General features: G+C 40.2%; 3 protein-coding genes across 6 annotated transcripts in view; 2 read left to right on the forward strand and 1 right to left on the reverse strand.

Annotated features, from left to right (window-relative positions):
• wdr45b (WD repeat domain 45B) overlaps positions 1-1,954 on the forward strand; it is a 6,558-nt gene extending 4,604 nt beyond the window's left edge. For both annotated transcript variants that reach the window (XM_072456443.1, XM_072456444.1), the window contains exons 9-10: positions 32-153; positions 423-1,954. In XM_072456443.1, coding sequence (XP_072312544.1) covers positions 32-153; positions 423-529 — 229 coding nt within the window. In that variant the 3' untranslated portion in view covers positions 530-1,954. The remainder of the gene's footprint in view (positions 1-31; positions 154-422) is intronic.
• Positions 1,955-2,695: 741 nt separating this feature from the next.
• Positions 2,696-10,974, reverse strand: LOC140369173 (forkhead box protein K2-like). Of its 3 annotated transcripts, none has more exons than XM_072456441.1 (9): positions 10,473-10,974; positions 8,859-9,053; positions 8,642-8,783; positions 7,645-7,791; positions 7,272-7,465; positions 4,523-4,725; positions 4,033-4,281; positions 3,382-3,579; positions 2,696-3,015 (listed from the first exon to the last, which is right to left on the reverse strand). In XM_072456441.1, exons 1-9 carry the CDS (start codon positions 10,763-10,765, stop codon positions 2,828-2,830), a joined length of 1,809 nt encoding a protein of 602 aa, XP_072312542.1. In that variant the 5' UTR covers positions 10,766-10,974; the 3' UTR covers positions 2,696-2,827. The 3 variants fall into 3 exon arrangements, with proteins under 3 accessions (XP_072312542.1, XP_072312543.1, XP_072312541.1); XM_072456442.1 differs by having other exon boundaries at positions 3,382-3,537; positions 4,033-4,284; XM_072456440.1 differs by having other exon boundaries at positions 4,033-4,284.
• Positions 10,975-16,482: 5,508 nt separating this feature from the next.
• The window catches only part of kcnh4b (potassium voltage-gated channel, subfamily H (eag-related), member 4b), a 43,431-nt gene continuing 40,445 nt past the window's right edge, over positions 16,483-19,468 (forward strand). The window contains exon 1 of the mRNA XM_072456438.1: positions 16,483-17,595. Coding sequence (XP_072312539.1) covers positions 17,520-17,595 — 76 coding nt within the window. The 5' untranslated portion in view covers positions 16,483-17,519. The remainder of the gene's footprint in view (positions 17,596-19,468) is intronic.

Consider the following 19,468-nt stretch of genomic DNA (forward strand, 5'->3'; position numbering starts at 1 on the left):
CCAAATGTTACACTGTTTATTTTTATTTCAGTCTGGCCTCCGCTAGCTTCCTCCCAAAATATTTCAGCTCTAAATGGAGCTTCTCCAAGTTCCAGGTCCCCTCAGGTTCTCCCTGTGTCTGTGCCTTTGGGACGGAGCCCAACGCTGTCGTAGGTACGATGCTCACACCCGGAAAAAAGTAGGACATGACAGAACATTTTGAAATAATATAAAAAATACTTGCATACATTATCAAACTCCTTTTAATTTATATTTATTCCTCTAGTCATGACTGAGTTAAGACTCTAAATTAAAATATATATATACATACAATTCTAAATAATAGATTAAATACAAGTACTGCTCAACTGTGAATGTTATTCTAAAGTTCTCTATAGACTTTAGAAATTGCTGACGGAGCTCTTCTTTTGTTGTACCTCAAGCTATTTGTGCTGATGGCAGCTACTACAAGTTCCTCTTCAACCAGAAAGGGGAGTGCTCCAGAGACGTGTACGCCCAGTTCCTGGAGATGACCGATGAAAAGATCTGACCCCTGACCTCTCCTCACAGACTTCAGATATATTTTTCTTGACATACAGGACTCTTGGACAGAGCCGAACTGTCTGTGCTGACGCTCTGAAAGTGAAAAGAGGGAATTGTTCTATTTTTGAGGCCTCTGGTTAAACGTCTTCCGGAGACTTTTGAGGATGGCCAGCTCTTTTAATCACAACTGTGATGGGAAAGACGATCAAACAAACCCAGAATGTCTCTGAAGTGAGGGAAGCTGTGTATCTACAAGTATAAAGCTTCATTTATATACAGACTTTGTATATACATACAAGTGTATTATGAACAGGATCACACCTGCCACTGAGAGGTCCTGTGATAAACATTACATAGTATTAGATATTCATTTTAAGAATATGGGCACCAGAAGACTGAACATTGAGCAAAAATATAGATAATAGCAAAATTAAGAATTATTTTTTTCCCCCCGCTTTTGTTAATAGTTTTAACACAAACCTTACCGTCGGTTTGATTCCTTCCAGAATCTACTGCAGACATCACTTTTGCCTTACCAAATAATGTAATATGCTTTATCTTCTAATTGGCTGTATATTTAGTACTGCCCAACTTTGGCTTGTACGTTGAATGCCCCTTTGCTTCTCGTTTCATGTATTCAATTAGGACTAAATGGTTTTGAATGACTGGCCAGGGCTAAATCATTTTTGTCCTACGCAACAGAAATGCCCTTGCTTAGATCTGGTGAAACCCTGCGCTTAAACTATTCAAATGCACTACCAATGTACTGAGATGACCCAGTGATTCACTACAGTTCTTTCAGATCTTTAACTAAACTAATTACACAACTTCTGTGCAATAAACAATGTAATCATTTGTATCTCCTATCTCTGCAAAGCTTGCACCAAGCATGCCCAAACTATGATCCGGGGGCCAAATGTGGACCTCACACACATTTTTGTGGTCCTGCTAAGTTGGTTTAAACAACAAGAAGTTATTACTTTTTACTGTAAAATTGGAAATATTCAAGCATTTTGATGTTATGCCAACCTTAATAGTAATGTTCCAAGTCTTATTAAAAGGTGTGGAAAATGTCAAATTTCCAATGATTCACTTTGTCATTTGACATTGTCGGGTTGTCTGTGGCCCTCTGCTCCGTATAAGTTTCAAAATGCGGCCCTCTGTTAAAAACATTTGGACACCCCTGGCGATGCTGCCAAGTTTTGTTCTACAGTAAATAAATGTACTTTTACATGTCCTGACTGTTCTCTCTGGAGGTGTCTGGTTGTAAAAGGTCTTTGTGCTGGAAGCTGGATTAGATTGGTCTTGGTATGAAATAGCTACACTGTTTGGTCTACACACCAATAAATAAAACACTCATAATGACTTTGCCCAGTGGAGAAGGCCTTTTACTTAAAGAATAACAAACTAACACATTTTAAATAAGTTTATATTAAAAAAAAAAAAAAAAAAAAGCATTTACCCACCAAAGCAGAACAGACATCTATAACTGTTTTTTTTTCCTGGCGTAACACAATGCTGTCTGACTTTAGAACCGTAAACAGAAGAAAACAGCCAAGAGCTTCAACACAAACGGCCAATGATGACAGAAAAGAAATACATTAAAATTAAAGTCAAGGTTAAGTACAGCACTGGTCAGCACTGCCACAATTTCTTCAGATCCATATTAAGTTTAACTGCTCACCTCTACATCTGGAACATGCAAGCTCCATGAAACATCTGTTATAAATACGCATGGCAATATACTTTGTATGTCGTTAGTTATTTGTAAAATATGAAAATTCTGTCATTGTACAGTAAGAAACCAATTACAGTTGCATGGCAAAACATATAGTATTTTCTTTTCTCAAAAGGAAAGACTACATTCATTTCACAGAAAGTCCACAAACAAAAAAATACCAAGATGGTTGTGATGGGTGAATGTTACCCCTCTTTTGAGTCAGTGCCTCAGATACACTTAAAAAGGTCCTAAGATACACTTGTACAACGAAATACGTCATATTCTAGTCACAATAGGGTTAGGGACATGGAGGCTAGCTGCCGCAGATGGGAGTGTCCAAGAGCTTTCCTTACCAAAGTCACTGCTGCAAGTTCTTGTGTTTGTCATGCTACCAATGTTTCAACTTCACCCCCAGTGTGCTTCTCAGTGCCAACAATTCACAGGTTACACAAATAAGTTTATATATTTGGTCTTTAATATTTGAAAGACTAGTGGGAGACTTGCACATTCTCTGTAGAGTTTGGCACCGTGGCAGATATAATGGTCTGATGGAGAGATGTACAGAGGTGGGGTGTTGGGGTCTGTTCACTTGTCTCCAATCTGTTCACTGAGCTTGCCTTCATCAGATCTGATCAGATCAGCAACCTCCTTCTCCTCAGTTTTGATCCTCTTGGTCTCAGGCTCTTCAGATAAAGCACCGTTCTGTCTCTTTGTGGGCAGAGAGGCTGAGGCAGAAGCGTGAGTGGCCAGCAGGTGGAGAGGGTTTGCCACCACTGAAACAGAAAAAACAAAAGTGCAACTCTTCTGTTAAAATAAAGGGAGTGTCTACAGAGCCGCGGCGCGCGGCCGAGACTGCAAGGCTATTTTGTGCCGCGGCATATTTGACTGCGGCGGGTCAGACCGCGTCGGGTTAGGGTCAGGGTTAAGGTTATGGCCGTGCCGCGACTCTGCAGCCACGGCCTAAAAATTTGACATGTTTTAGTTCAAAGGGCAGAAAGACAAATCACGTTTGAAAGAAAAAATACTTAATTGAATTAATTAATTGATTATTGAAATTAACATAAAACATTATTTAACCCTCAGACAATTTCATCGGGCATGTACAGCTTAGAAACTTATTTCCAATAAGTGACACATACCTGTGGTTGTAGTTGTGCTGAGAGGCACGAGGTGCGTCCCATTCTGTGTAATAGTCTTTATGGGGAGTTGGTGCTGTCCCAGGGGGGTCTGTTGAACTATGGTGACTGTAGTGAGAGGAGGGGCCTGGGAGCTTTGGATGATCCGACTGACGCCACCTATAGACGGAGCACTTGCAGACGAGACGGGCTCCATTTTAACTGCAAACCATGATGTGAACACTTATCAAGAGCAAGATTATTTTGAACTGTAGCACTAAACATTAAGTGATGTACGTAATCTGTCCCAGTAGAGTCAGAATCAGAAAAAGTTTACTTAACACAATTCGTAAACATAGGAACTTGTCTCGGCGTTAGGTGCAACATAAAACAATGAATAATACAATATAATAATAATAGCAACGTCTATAGAGTCAAATATTGCATGCATAAATTAAGAATTTACTAGGTCAAATATAAAAATGTAATTGTCTCGGCATCTAGAATTATAAATACACTGCCGGCTCCCGCTAACAGTTAAATCTACTTACATTTCCCCCTGCATTCATTTTAACATCAAGGTAAAAAAAAAAGTTTGGATGTAGTGTGTGAAGTGTGCAATGCAACAGGACACTGACCATGCCAGTAAACCTGGTGGTGGAAATGTTTTGTTACCTTTGACCTCATGATGCTCCCCTCCATTTTCCTGAATCCCAGAACTCGCTGCAGCAGGCGGTCCTTCAATTGTTGCCATGGTCACTGCTGGGATCGTGCGGACCACATGCACAGTCTGCATAACAGGAGAGGGGCTACCAGTGGTCGTGACGATGGCAGGCGTGGCCAAAGCGTAGGTAACCGGCTTTATAGAGTTTTGAGGTAACTGTCTCTGGACCGCTATCAGCACAGGCTGACTGTTCAGAGAAGCTGCTGTGGCACAGGAACAACAGAATCACAACAACTAGAATAATGCAGAAACTCTCTAAAACAGAGAGTTCAGGTGTAAACAACAAAATACTAGTCTAATATGTTTTTGTTTGGGTTTATCTGAAGGCAACTCAGTACTGCAGAAAAAAACAATTGTGTGGAATTAGACTTGTTTGTGAAAATGCAATCATTAAAATAAAAAGTATAAGAAGTTATAAGACTAATAGAATAGAATAATTACCTGATGAATTTTGGGCAAATCGAGCCTCTTTGATGACGGCAAGTTTGGGCTGGACAATGGAAGTATTGATGGGGCCTGGAGGGGGTGTGGACTCCTGCTCCATAGGGACTGGGGAGCCCTCTCGGGACAGACTGTCAGGGGTCTGGACTCCACTGGAGTGAGCCGAAAGAGCCCCGGTATGGTTAGGAGAGGCTGGGGCACTCCTGCACAATGATTAGATTATTACACATGTACTACATGGTTTGTGTGCGTAATGATACAACACAAATAATCCAATGATGTCTGATGTAAAAACTCACTGAAAACTGACTTTATTTGAAAATCCAGCACTGTTGGGAGGGCTAAATATATAGATCTAATGTTGACACAACACTTTGAACCTTTATTTCACTAGAGGCCTGTTTCTTAAAACTCGTTTACTTTCTAAGCAAGACTCAAATGGCCAAGTGTGACTTTGTTTTCATTTGGGTTTCATAAAGCACGCTCACACTCAGTCTCACTCAGCCGCAATTTAGACAAGAACTTGATTGGTCGGGAGCAGAATTAAAGGCAGGCCAAGTCTGAACTCTGTAAACAGCATTTTGATGACCATTTTTTTCCTTTTTAAATATTAAGCATAAAACACAGAACAGTACAGAATGCGACCAGAGATAAAACACAAGTAGCTCTAAACATGAAAAGAAACAAAAAACACAACATATTTAAATAAAAATAAAAACTTTGTCCAATTCCAAATGAAGTCTGAATCTCATTTGTTCCATGTCTAATGTCTGTTACTGTCAGTCCAGCCCTTAATCGTTGGTGAGATTTGTATCGTAATTCTTTTGCGGTGGATTATTTTCCTGCCGCCAAAACTATGTTCCAAAGGTATCCATTTATTGTGTCCATGGCAGGAGTTTTGAGGCCCAAGTACATAGTTCTGCTAGTTTCTCCAACAGTTAGCGTTTCCTTGTGAATAATGAGCACTTTTACATGATGTTATGAAAAAACATGACATATTTTTCCATCAAAATTCCATCCAGACGTGTGATTTTGAGGTCCTCTACAGTGATAAACACATTTTCCCACTCATCTCTCAAAACAAGATTACCTTCTCTTTCCCATTTGTTTTTAATATACTGAGTAGCTGTCCGAATTATTAATGCATTGATATAATTAGATATTGTTCTTGAAAATTCTGATTTATAAACCTTGATAAATATTTCATCTGGTGAAGGACAGTGCCCAAAACGTCACTGCGGTGAGAACAAATTTAGCTCAGGAGGGTTATAATGACATGTTTAATTTCTTGGTTATAGTAACTCCATATTTGTAAAACAACTATAAAAGTCCTGTTTCTCCAAGTCAAAGGATTCCTTCAACATATTAAAGCTTTTCATTTAATTATCTTTTATAATCTGGTGAAAAACATTTATACATTTTGTAATCCAGACCTTGAAGTTCGGATCAGTTCCATTTGGTATATTTTAACATCTTCTTTTAGTTTGTATGTTTTGATTTGCTCATTCCTTGTTGTGGGCACAGATTTTTAACTTCCTCCAAATGACCCAACAGTCTGTCATCTGCCAGTCAGACCTGTACAGGAACCACTGAGACTACATTAATCTCAATATTTTTCATATTTTGGCACACACCACCAACGCTGATCTGAAATAAAGTAATTTTTCAGACATAGTAAACCCCAACCTAATTTTTCTTTTGATAACTCTGTACAGTTTTGAATGGGATTCTGATCTTGCTATACAAATCTGGATATTGTTTTATTCCACTCATCAAACAGCCGGTTGGGGATGGAAATGGGAAGAGTCTAAAATAGATCAAGAAATCTGGACAAAAACATATTTTTTTTTGTTTCAATCCTTTGACTTAAGTATGGTATAAGCGTCCATTTTTCATAGTCCATGGACCAATTGTCCAAGATTGTTGACCATTTTTATGGAGAACTACACCTAAATAGTCAAGGGATTTCATTTGCCATTGAAATGGGTCATTTTTTAGAAGAACAAATATTTTAGCGAAATACCAACTTAAGTTTTTATTATTAGATTAATATTGCTTAACTTGATATTTACAAAATGTAAAAGTTAGATTTATAATTTATTACTGTAGATAGACAGCCTACCGGTACTTTTGTCATATTTTTTTCCAATTTGACCAACTTTCTTTATTCATTACATTAAAATTAAACTAAAATTCCAAGATATAAGTTGACCGTTTGAATATTAATAATTTATAAATGATCAAACATGAGCAGCACATTAGTGAGAGTGGGTTTTATCCTCGAGTCTGTGCCTTTGTGATGGTAAAATACTTGTGCAGAGTAACTCTGCATAAAGTTTTTTATGGTAAAATATTCATATCATTCTTCTCCTCTTCCTTTTGGTTTTTTCACCTTTTCCCTCTTCTCTGGTTGTGCCTCACCAAACATAGGTTTGTGTTTTTATGCCTTAACAGGGTTTAGGTGGTAGTGGGCGTGTCCTCTTGAAAGCGCGATCCGTATCGTTGCTCGGGCCTCGTGGGCTGAGTGCGGCTGGGAAAGTCCTGAGTGAGACTGGCAAAACAGACTTAGCTTGAACTCTTGTGTTTATGCTCAGTCAAGAGAAAAGCCAGAAAGTGAGTTTGGCTTTACCGAACACATTATATAAAACAGCCCTCAGTACCAATAAGAACAAATTTGTATTTACAATGTTGACTTGAGTAAATGCCAACAACCAAAATCACGAAGGACAGTTGTGAAAGTGTGCCTTACCTTGAGGAAAGTGGTCCGACAGGCGTCCTGAAGCAGGGCACTCCGCGGGGCCTCCTCTTCCTGAAAGCCTGATCAATGAGTTTGCTCTCTGAGGCGGGGTCAATCCTCCAGAAGGAGCCCTTGCCGGGCTCCTCCTGAGAGCGTGCCACTTTGATGAAGTACCGGTTCAGAGACAAGTTGTGTCGGATTGAGTTCTGAAACGGGGCGCACACAAGTGCATTTACAACCATGCTTTAAGATCTCTGTACGAGACATTTGTAGATAAGTTAACACTAGCATTTTATAACACTCGGTTCTAATTTAATACTTATATATATATATATATATATATATATATATATATATATATATATAGAGCTGTCCAAACACTGACCTGCCAGCCCTTGTCGGCGGTCCGATAGTATGGGTAGTTCTTGGTGATGTGGGTGTAGATTCCATTCAGTGTGAGCTGCTTATCTGGGGCCATGGTGATGGCTTGGACTATGAGCTGGGCATATGAATATGGAGGCTTGGAATCATCCTGAAGAAAAGGTACAATGTATAAGTTATGTTTAACCTGAGGTTCAAATTGTTCCAAGGTCTCTAAAGTCTATGATGTCACTTGTGTTGTTGAGTGTATTCTAAACAATTTCAATCAGTAACAAAAGTCACGATTGCATACACACAACAGTATGTATAATTTTCATTCATGCACTCATCATACAACACATGGGATGTAACAAAATCCCAAAATTGTAGGTCATTGGCCTGACTTTCTGGCCTGATACTAATTTCCCTTTGGAATGAGTTCACTGCAGCACCCGCTGCACGACTGACCGCCACACAGAGTGCAGCGCAGTGGACACGCACTGACCCACACACTGCCCACGCAGCAGAGGACAGTTGTGACCATCAGAGCTCTCGTCAGTGAGCCAGTCCCGCCCTTCGTGTTCCTCGTTTTGTCACGTGTGCGTGTGACACTGCAGATACAATGAAATTGTTGCCTCACCAAATGCAAAAGTCAAACACAGCATTACGGTGGCTTCAATGTACAGATAAAAAGCATTTTTCTCAATATTACATCAGTAATATATATAGAAGCCTATAATCTGCTTTAGAAAAAGGCTGTGGCTACAGAGCCACGGCGCGGTCAAATAGCCTCATGGCTAACCCTAACCTTAACCCTAACCCGGCGCAGTCAAATAGCCCAGCAGTTTCAGGAGCCGCGGAACAAAATAGCCTAGCAGTTTCGGTAGTGTCTCTGTAGACATTCCCCTAGAAAAAATTGGCTTCCAAAAAATGTTGGTTTGCAAAAGGTTAACAATTAGAAGAAATTGTCAGAAAAAAGGTTTAAGAACCACTGTTCTATGGTATAAATAATAAATCAGTACCTTTGGACTGTCCTCCCCAGATGCATCCTTGTCATTCTCAGAATGGGAGTGGTCTCCCATCAGGTCGGAGGCCAACACTCTTCCTGTCCGGTAGCTGGACAGGCCTGCCCCACGCGGACTGGAAGGGCAGGAGTTAGCAGCACTGTAAAATCAAACAAATGGTCAAGCTATGTGTTTTATGAACAAGGCCACATGAACCCTGGTCCAACGTGCTGACCTGATGGTGCCTGTGGGAGAGGGCAGCGGGCTCATGAGGTGGGCGATGTTGTCGGGAATGTTGATGGTAAGGGGTGAGATCTGGGGCTGAACGGGCTTCACCGGTGATTCGGGCACATTCCTGGGCTCCTTCTTCTCATGGGACAGGGCTGTGAAATTGATCTTTATACTCGTGCTGGGGAAGCGAAAACAGCACCTGGGGAAATAGAAGTCAAGATGCATTCATTGAGCATCAATCCATCATATGGTACTTTAAGGTTTGACGTGGTTGTATAGATTTGTATTATTGCAATAATAAGTTGTGCTGATACAGTCATCCAAACTAATTATATGAACTTCTTTTGGTCCACCTCTGGAAATCTCAATACTCAATACTAAAGCTTGGGTCTTTTATCAAAGAGGAATAAAATTAATTCATTTTCTAACGCTTGTTATCGTTAGGGGCCGTGGGTCACTGGAACCCAGAGAACCCGGAGAGAGCCCACAGTAAGGACATGCAGACTCCATCCAGAGAGCTTGTGTGATGTTGGTCTGGACGAATCGAACCCATATTGGGAGGCTCGAGCTCTAGCTGCTCTGCCTCTGTGCACCAACTGATGTATAATGCATCATGTCTAACTATTTCCAGGTGTGTATATATGCAGTCTTACGTGCAGAGAATGAGTCACTTCTGCTGGAATGACAATATATAGCCCAAATGTAAACAATGACATACGGACAATGGTGAAAAATCTGGTATGACTAACTAAAGACCAAAACAATTCCAGTCTGGGAATGAGTGTGTCTGTGATGAACAAGACAATTAAAGTGGCAGGGAGTAACTGTCTGGAGGTGGAAAGCCTGATCCCAGGGAAATAGAAAGTTAAAACCATTATTCGTAACACTCTTAATCAAGATGGATACATTGTCCAGGCAAAGTACAGTCAGCTTTGTGGCGATGTAAGCACACTCACAGTAAAGACAGTTCTTAAAATAAATTTCTAGTGCAATTTTTTTTTTGAAGAAAAAGTTAACAAGTTAAAAAGTTAACAATTGAGTCTATTTTGGGCTAAAAGTTACACGGTTGAATAAATAAATCATAATAATATGCTATATTAATTTGACCGCGATTTAAGACTGCATTTGTGGCTGTGGTCAGAAGAATATCTTCTTCTATAGTGTTTTGTGGCGGCTGGTATCCAAGTCTTACATTCCCGCCAGACTTTATTCATCAGACTTTATTCCAGAGCTTAATGTTGTCAGAAGAACATCGGAATATAGTACCGGTAGCCACACATTGGACACACACAGCGCTAAAGCATGACTGTGACGTCTCGATCACGTAAACTGGACTTTACGCACACATCTCACACAACCGAATATGATACCGATAGTTTTTAACCATATTTCAAAATGTGTAAAAACGTGTTCGTCTCTAATGACCCTGGTTGTGGTAAAGCACATGGCAGTGTATTTGTATGTTCAGGGCGGCGGCGACGCCGGTTTGTGTACGGATTGACGCGCACGTGCAGCGCCACAGCGGGAAACAAAACAACAACAACGCGGCGCTTGCACGTACACACACCTACACACACGTCCACTAGTATGAAAGTACTACTGAAATTATCACGCTTACATGCGCGGGAGCTGCAAAGGTGGAGCTCCTCTTCTCTGGAACACTCCGTCTACAAACACCCCGTTTTTTCCAAGGCACCGGAGGTAGAATTCCCCCGTGCCCGTGCCATCTTCGCCGGCGGTGAATATCTCGAGATGCCGACGGGAGATGAAACTCGAGTGTCCCATGCTGACGTCCACCGAGCCCTGCGAGGAGTTCCGGCCGATGGTTACCGACCTTTTCTTCATCAGATACTCGAATTCTCGGCCCTCGAGCCGGGCTACCGCCGACCCCATCCCGCTTACCACCGCCATCTTCTCACGTAACACTTTACTGCGGGATGTGAAACCACCTTTTAAACGAGATGGCAGCAAATTTGAAACTGAGACGGTTTAGTGTTTGGCAGCGAGGGAAATCCAAATTTAAACGGGAGAATTTAGCTAGGAACGTGCCAGACCGGGGGGGGACACAGCGGCTCCGACCACCGCCGCGAGAAGAGGAAAATCGAGACTCTCGACCAATCAAAAGCAGCCAAACAGAGGCACTGGAATGACGGACAGCTCCCTACGCCAATCACAGGCCAAAGTTGGTAGGCAGATGTGTCGTGTTTACCAATGACAACAATAATAAAAAAATAGCTGTAGGAAATGGAGCTCGGTTGCAGAGTAGAGTCCGTGGCAGATGAATGGAGAGCTGGAAAGCGGAAGATGAAGAGGATATGAGGAGGTTCATTCATTGTTTTAACCATTAGTCATGCTGGGAACTTTTGTCTTAGGGCTGATCAATAGACTTTAACCATCCAGTAACTTATCGCACATATTTCATCATTACAGTGTTATATAGTAATACTAAAAAATCAATTGATTAAATCAAAGAGGGTCTTAATATATATTTATATCCATGAGTATAGATTCAGACCCAGTGAATAAACTATCCAAGGTAATGTTTGGGATCAAATAAAAACGTTTTGACACAGAGGCATATAGAAATATAAAATATCACAATTGAGTGGTAATTTTTACTTTTTTGAGTATATTTTCGAAACTTTTGAAAGTGAATTTAGAATAATAGGCGTTACTGACAGCACAAGTCCAAATCGTGCCAAAGCACGGCTGTCTCACCACTGTGTCTGCTCCTCTGTACACCAACACTACTGTGCCGCTGCTCAGATTAGCCAGAGCTCAAAGAATGTGGATTGGGGTTTAAAAGAATATAATTAAGCTTTCGGGGTGGCAATATTGACAATATTCAGACAACATTATGTCAGCCTGTGTTAAATTTACATTTGAATGTATTAGCTGATCACTTTATACCCTTATTTGGACGTTTTCAACAAATGCTGCCCCTTTTCAAGCATATTTTATTAAAGATTAAATACTCAATATTAGAATTTTACAAATCTTCAAAACAATAATTTCTCATTGGGCACATTTCATATTGGATTCCCGTGTCCTGTTTTTTTGGGGGGGTTTTCTTTCCCATTTATATTTTTCTACCATCAACGCATTCACACACCAGATGTTAGCAGACACTGGGGGCGAGTCTGGTTAAGTGTCTTGCTCAAGAACACAACGGCAGTATACACCTGAGGCAGCTGACCTGTGGGTCAGTAGATCTGACTGCCCTACCAAAATATTAATGTCGGGAGCGTGAAATACACATTTTTTTGTATGTATATACAATGCTGTAAATAAATAAGTTATGTCTTCCTTCTCTCTGTGTGTGTCAGGCCCAGTCAGATGCTGAACATCCGGAGAAAACATTTATTCCTTGGAGTTTAAAGAAGGCTCTCTCTCTTTGTGGCTTGGGGCTCAGCCTGTGGACTGCTGCTGAGAGGAATTAAGGGTATTATTACCAGCAGACCAGTGTGCTAAAACATTTTCCTCAAATCCCTAACATAAGACATAGTTTTGATAAATTGATATTTACTATGGATTTGTAGGTGACGCCAAGGCTGCTCAGACCCTTATCACCAGGAATTTCTGGAGCACAATCGAGATCACATGGTCACAAGGTAAAAGTAAAGTTGTTTTGGACTTTTTAGGGTTCAGTTACTTTTTGTCTTTGTAGACTGTACTTTAAATAATTGCACCAATCATGCATTATACTGTAGTATAACTCCCCACCTAATAATCAGCCCTATAGGCAGGCAACATTTGAATTTTAGAGACTGGACCAATTCATGACTTGAACTCTATCACTGAGCTACTCTCCTCGTTTTGTTGCCAAAAATGTCCTAAAAAGTTATTTTTTTTAATTTTTTTAAACAAGCAGTGATTGAATATTTCTGACCTGAAATTACTGCTAAAGGTCATTGTCATTTTATTATAAATTCAGCTTTTTGTTTTATGAGACCATCTGGTGTTATTAAACTCTGCAGTGTAATCACGTTCACACAATGCCTTTGAGGGCAACATTATAATGACTAAAAATTAAATTTTGTCGATTTAACTTTGAAAAGGTCATCAGCTTAACTTAGACTTCTTCCACCTAATGTTAAGTACTTATATTAGTTTTTAAACTATTTATAATTAATCTGACTCAACTGTTTAAAATGTATTGATCCCGAACGCCAAGAAAATTTATTTTCAAAAACAGCAAGTACATTTAACCACTAGAGGGCACTAGCCTTTTACTTTACAAAGACAAACGTTCCAGTTTGTGCTTCTTTGTCACTATTTTATAATGGGCAAAAAAAATAATCAGTGGAATTAATCAGCAAACACTAAAATTATTTACCGTGTATTGGTGTGTTCGTGCAGCAGTTAAATGACCCAATTAAACCCACTTAAGTTGTAGTGTAGTGAGTACGGTATAAAAGGTATACTATTCGGTTAATCAATAATCGTGATTATTCAGGTCATTGTGATTATTCATAATCGTAAGAACTAAAAAATAATAATAATTCGTATTTCAAAAGAAACATTAAGTGGTTTTAATTCAATCTATAGTTAAAAATATACCTCTAAATATAAATTTAATAAATATATTTTTTATCTGGCTTTTTTTTGTCACATTGACTTTTATTTTGTCATTCAGACAGTCTGTTTTAAAAAGCTGGTCTCAAAGTTGAGCAATAATAATGTGTTGGACAAGAAAATTGTGAGGTTTTTTCTCAATAATTGTAACACAAACGTTTGACATTGTGACATCAGTATGACTTTTCTGCTGGAGCATATCCTCATGTTCTGAAATTGTCATTGTCTCCATGGAGACAAGCAGGTACTGCCACCAGAGCAAGTTACAGGTCACATCTGCCCGCTCACAGTAAAAACGCATGCATGTTTTTCAAGTTGTTATTTTGTGTGTGTGTGTGCGTGTGTGTGTGTGTGCTCGCGTGCGTGCATGCGTGTGTGTGTGTGTGCTCGCGTGCGTGCGTGTGTGCGTGTGTGTGTGTGTGTGTGCTCGCGTGCGTGCGTGCGTGTGTGCGTGTGTGTGTGTGTGCTCACGTGCGTGTGTGTGTGTGCTCACGTGCGTGCGTGTGTGTGTGTGTGTGTGCTCACGTGTGTGTGTGTGTGCTCGCGTGCGTGTGTGTGTGTGTGCTCGCGTGCGTGCGTGTGTGTTTTGTGACAAAACGCACATGTAAATTAATTAATGCCACTTAGATAAGTTTAAAGCATGGAGACAAGCAGGTGGTGTGGTGGACCCCCTACTAGAGAAGTTACATAGTGCACTTTCAAGCGGGTTCTCTTCATTGCCATGGATGGGAGGGGCTCTGATTATCTTGTATTCTTGCTTCTGCAGTTTTCTCCTTTGTCAATGTGGGCTGATATTTTTAGCAATGCTCCAGTTCAGTAAAGATTTGACACCAATTTAATGTGGCTTAATAGTTTGATTACATCCAGCAGGTCAGTTAGCAGAAAATAATAGGCTTACATGAAATCAGTATTTGCAGGTTCTTTTATGTTGTGTGAAATAGTCTTCAGAACATGAAGAACTTTAGGTTGGTGTCTAGGTCTGGGCACTATAACAACACTGCAAAATACTATGCTATGGTTGAAAAATCTGTCTGGATCCTTGTAATTTACATTTTACTCCTTTGTGTGTTATTTCTGGGGAGTGGTTAAAATGTTGTTAATATAACTTGTTGTATAATATAACAAGTTTAAAGACCTAATCTCAAATGTAGTAAATTATCAGTGAATTGAGTGAATTTTCTTTTTTCTTTTTTCCCCTTTAACAGTATGACAGCATTGTGGAATCTAAAACCCACACATTTTTATCCAATCATACTCGTTATTGTCCCTTACGAGATCTCTTCACTTGGTTGTGTGGCTAATCAAAATATCTATTGAAGATGCATGGTGTCGGTCATGCTCTCGTGCCTTGTGGCTTTACATGCATGTAAACACAGACTTACACACTTAAGAGCTTCACGCCACATCTGTTCCATTCCAAGTTAATTCAGTGTAAACAGCAGTCAGTGTTCTAAGAATGACAAGCTGGATTTCTCAATGGGGTTGAGTAAAGCATGAGTTAAACCAGACGAGATGGCGACTGAATGACGGCAGTTCGATACAAAACATTTAGGTCATGTGTTAGTGTTCTTGATTCTCGCCAATTGATTCATTCACAAGCAATAGTAAACAAGTAGTTTGGTGTGCAAGTGTTGGGGGGAAATGTGCATGAATTAAAGTATATAAATTGACGGCTTAATTGAATGAATCTTTGTATTAAGTATGTTTTAAGCCATAATCTTCACCAGAAGCAGGAGCAGTGCACGATAATATCAAATATAAAATAATAGACAAAGAGTGACACTTCAGTTATTCACGGATAAAGAAGCACCCTTAAAAAGCATACTGATTTGGCCCCATGTTTTCTTAATTCTTGCTTTTTATTTTAATTAAAATAACAAGCTATTTCTTATTTAGTTGCTTACCTCAATTGAAAATGAACAAAGATGTGACCAAAACACTAGCAGTGCATTATACAACTCTATATTTGACTCCAACATTGGATCTGCTCTTGTTATTGACTTGTTTGCGTGGCTGCGTCCAGACACCAAGTACTATTTTCCCACTTGCATCAATAGTGGTGAATATATCAATATTAAACGTATATATATAAAATGTCCCAAGTGAACTCTGGGAAACGTAGTCAGGAGTAGAGTTTCACCTGTCCGCCTGTGCGTCACGGTCATTTTAGACAGCGCCGTAGATAGTGGACATGTTTAATGGATTAGCCCTTTTATTGGTGACAAGCAGAGATGTATGAACTACAACAAGACTGGACAATGAGAGGCCATTAAAAATAGAAAGCTGTGAAGGGCTGCCAGCACTTGAATAGGGACCCGAGATGGCGAACAATACGCTCCAACCCTTGCGCTTTTACTGCATGTTTTTCCCCCCATTTTCCCCCTGAATTGTCTTCACCTGAGTGGCTGTTATAATTGTGCATATTGAATCACTCTTACTCCATCTCCGACTAAGTGCTCACCAAATGTTTAATTGCAACTTGATCAGAAATGCACCTGGCACCTGCAAAATCATGTTCATATTCCTCATAAATTCTGTAGTGAACTATTTTTTAAACAGAGTTGGCTTGTGTAAACACCCACACATCCGCTGAATGCACTCAACTTTTTAGCATCACAAATGCCTACGCAAAACACATGTGGGCTACTTTCACATCCTGGTTTGAACTACATTACCATACAATTAGAATTCAGGCAGAAGAATCTAAGTTAGGTCTTCATATGTGTGCTGTGTCCTGATCTTGAGGGCATTTCTCGTCAGCCTCACCGTTATTGTGCCTTCTATCCTCCAGCCCCACATTAATCACAAAGACAATAAAGAAATACCTTTACAACTATGTTAAACCTGCTCTTTTTCCTTTGCTTGGAAACCAATGGCGAATAAACCAATCAATACACTTAGCTCAAACCTGTCATCTTATAATTTATTAGTATGGACAATGAGCCAGATATGCCGACTACAGTGCATCACCAATTACCAGTTATCAGCCATATGTTACAGTTTCTCCAGTGACAACTCGGACATGATGACCAATGACTCAATTTAACTTTTTCTAACAAGAGCAATAGGTTGTCGAGGTATTCTTTCTTGTTTGAGCTCACAGGGTCAAAGTTTGTGCTAAGATGCAGTGTTAGTGAAGTGTTCAGCATCAAGTTCTCATGAAAAAAATATCTCCAGGCTTATCCTTATAATCCGCTCTTAGCCCCTTTTATCCTTCAGACTTAATTCTCTCATGGGGATATGGCAACCACAGAATCAACAAACGCTGAAAGAGCACCAATTGGACCCTTGAGGAATTGTAGATAATGAAGCTCTTTTTTTTCATTTGCAGGTATGAGAAGAGAACATTTTATCCCTCACTTTGTCTCAAGAGTCTCATAAAGTAGCTTCACAATGGCAGCCGGTTCACACAACCACAATGGGCTGCATTGACCAACACGCTGGTAATCCATCTCTCCTTGATTTTCAGACATGCACACAAAAGCCATGTGCTGATAGTAGCACTATAGGGCGTAATGGTGCTGTCAGCTGCACACAGAGCATCCTCTCCTCCGCTCCTCCCTCCTTCTCTCACTCCCTTGTCCTCTGGCTCCCCCGGCTCACTTTCACTCACTCTCTATGTACCACACATGAAAACAGGTTCCTACAGAGGAGCTCGCCTCTCATTGGTTGGAGAGACAGTAGCGAGAAAGGGAGCGCAAGAAGAAACAACTCTGGTGCTACAGAGGACTGAGGCAGAGCGAGGCGACACATCTCTCAATAGTACATGAGTGAGTGAGGTATAACTTGTGTGAGAGAGGAGAGGGCGGCGGCTGCTGGGACAGACCTGGGTGACACCTGGACCTGATCTGCACTCACAGAATCGACAACTGTTTCTGACTGCTGTTTATGAACCGCCACGTCATTGTTTATGGAGCTATTTTAGTCTACCCAGGACCAGGGTTGTGTTCGGGAGAGGCGCTGCTGTGAAGAGGGGCTGTGTTTTAAATGTGCGTCCCGGTGACTATTAGTGGACTGTCCCTGGAGCACCTGGGACCACTGGAATGGTGTGACCTGCAGCCTGCCAAGGGCTGCACACTTCTGGGTCAAAATGCCCGTGATGAAGGGCCTCCTGGCCCCTCAGAACACCTTCCTGGACACCATTGCCACACGCTTCGATGGCACTCGTAAGTGTAGTCTCTCCATACATTCAGCCTCCATACATTCAGCCTCCATACATTCAGCCTCCATACATTCAGTTGTCTCAATGGGATGATGTAAAACTAGGCTATGAATACTAACTATGGAGTAGAGTATGGAGTATCACTTTTATGTACTGGATGTTATTTGGTAACATACAGTACATATTTCCAGAATCTGCTGTCAAATTCAAGAAATAGTTTTGGTAAAATGTGTACGTTTCATTTAGTATTTGAAAGTAAGAGCAAGAGAAGGGACGGACTCAGACCCAAATAATATCTTGTACTAATGCCGTTACATGCAGTTGTATGAATTAGTCCACTTTAAAACTACAAATTCATATTTTTTTCATTGATTATTCAACCTTATTATAGATAATTCAAATTATGATCACCACCACTTATAGATAAATGTTAATCAAGATATTTATACCTTCTTAATGCTTCCATTGCTACCTGAAAAGTTTTGTTCAAATAGGACAACATTTCAGCATAGTTATTTTAAGTGGGCCAGTTATTCAATAAAAATAAGTAAGACACATTTGTTTTTGTGAAAATTGAGCTTTGTTTTTGCATTGCATTAGTCACTGCCTAACTAAAACAACATCTGCTGCTTTGTGAATTGAGTTGGCTGAGTTTATTTGCACATTTAAGTCTCTGCTGTTAAAAAATCAACCTGCACAAATCACGTTGTCTTTTCCTATTTGTTTCAGGTAGTTAGCTTTAAACTGACCACTGTTGAGCTATTAAGATAGTATATATCTCTGTTTCCTTCCCTCGTCCTATCTTGTATCGTGTGTGTGTGTGTGTGTGTGTTTGTTTGTGTGTGTATGTGTGCGTGTGTGTTTATCCCTTGTTTTGTACCTGCTGCCACCTTTGGGACTCACCGCCACTCATTGTAAACAGATACCTCTGGGACCACTGTGTTTTGCCCAATCTTCTCCCTCTCCTGCCCTCATTTAAGAGTTTAGGAGCTGTCCGTTCAGCACCACCTCCTTGTCTGGCACTGTCACTGTGAAACAAACAATCAAACGAGTGACATCGCTGAGTAATTGATGCATAGGCTCTATAATTATAGCTTTGACTTGGGACTTGTGTGTTTTAATGAGAAGTTAGGGAATCTCTCAAGTGCCGAGGGACTGTGCAACAGAATTGGCTTGTGACATCTAAGATGAATAGTGTTGTGTGTGTAGAAGCCAGTGTGAAGCAAGGTCAAAGATTGTGTTGCTGGGTTTCATCTTAGCTAGAGCGCCCTTGAGCAAGACATTGGCATTCAAAATTTACATGACTTCTCCTTGACCTCTGGGTAAGGATACAACAGTCACTACAAGGTCTTTTTAATTTGCATGTGATATGTCCAAAAACGTCTACAGAGAGTTGTCCTAAGGAGGTACTCTACTGTGCAGTGCATTTGGCTTGTGAATTGAAGCTATATAAAGGAAATGCTAGTGCGAATGGCACTCTGAAACAAAGCAATGATGTGAATTTTTCAGGCACTTGCAATTATACTACTCAATTTTTGTATTGAAATTTGTCTTTGTTTGGTTGTTTGGGAGCTTATATATTGTTTCTGTTGTGTGTATGCCTTAACTATTTGTGCTCTCTGGATCTTCCCACTGTTGAGTTTTGGGTTAACATTAGGCTTAAACTTATCTATAGTCAGGAATAGACACATTTTCATATGTTTTTTTTCAGCTCTGGGCCATAGTTGCTCTATAGCCAATACATGAACGCCTGAAGTAAGAAACTACCACCTATTTTTTTGAGTAGTTAGTTAGTAAGTAAGTCAGTTGGTAAATCAATTATTCAGCTTCCTGTTTGTGTGCACTAATTTATATTATCTGAAATCCTTTATTGGATC

Source organism: Eucyclogobius newberryi, unplaced genomic scaffold (genome assembly GCF_026437365.1).
Source record: "Eucyclogobius newberryi isolate DKJ021-1_F unplaced genomic scaffold, fEucNew1.0.hap1 SCAF_20, whole genome shotgun sequence".
Lineage (NCBI taxonomy): Eukaryota > Metazoa > Chordata > Actinopteri > Gobiiformes > Gobiidae > Eucyclogobius > Eucyclogobius newberryi.

Excerpts from the sequence above, each read along its gene's own strand:
- LOC140369173 (XM_072456440.1), bottom strand. The coding sequence starts at position 10,765 with ATGGCGGTGGTAAGCGGGATGGGGTCGGCGGTAGCCCGGCTCGAGGGC. Across the intron at positions 9,054-10,472 it reads CCTTTGCAGCTCCCGCGCAT|GTGCTGTTTTCGCTTCCCCA; the intron begins GTAAGCGTGATA and ends CTATTTCCCCAG. Across the intron at positions 4,726-7,271 it reads GTCGGACCACTTTCCTCAAG|GAGTGCCCCAGCCTCTCCTA; the intron begins GTAAGGCACACT and ends ATCATTGTGCAG.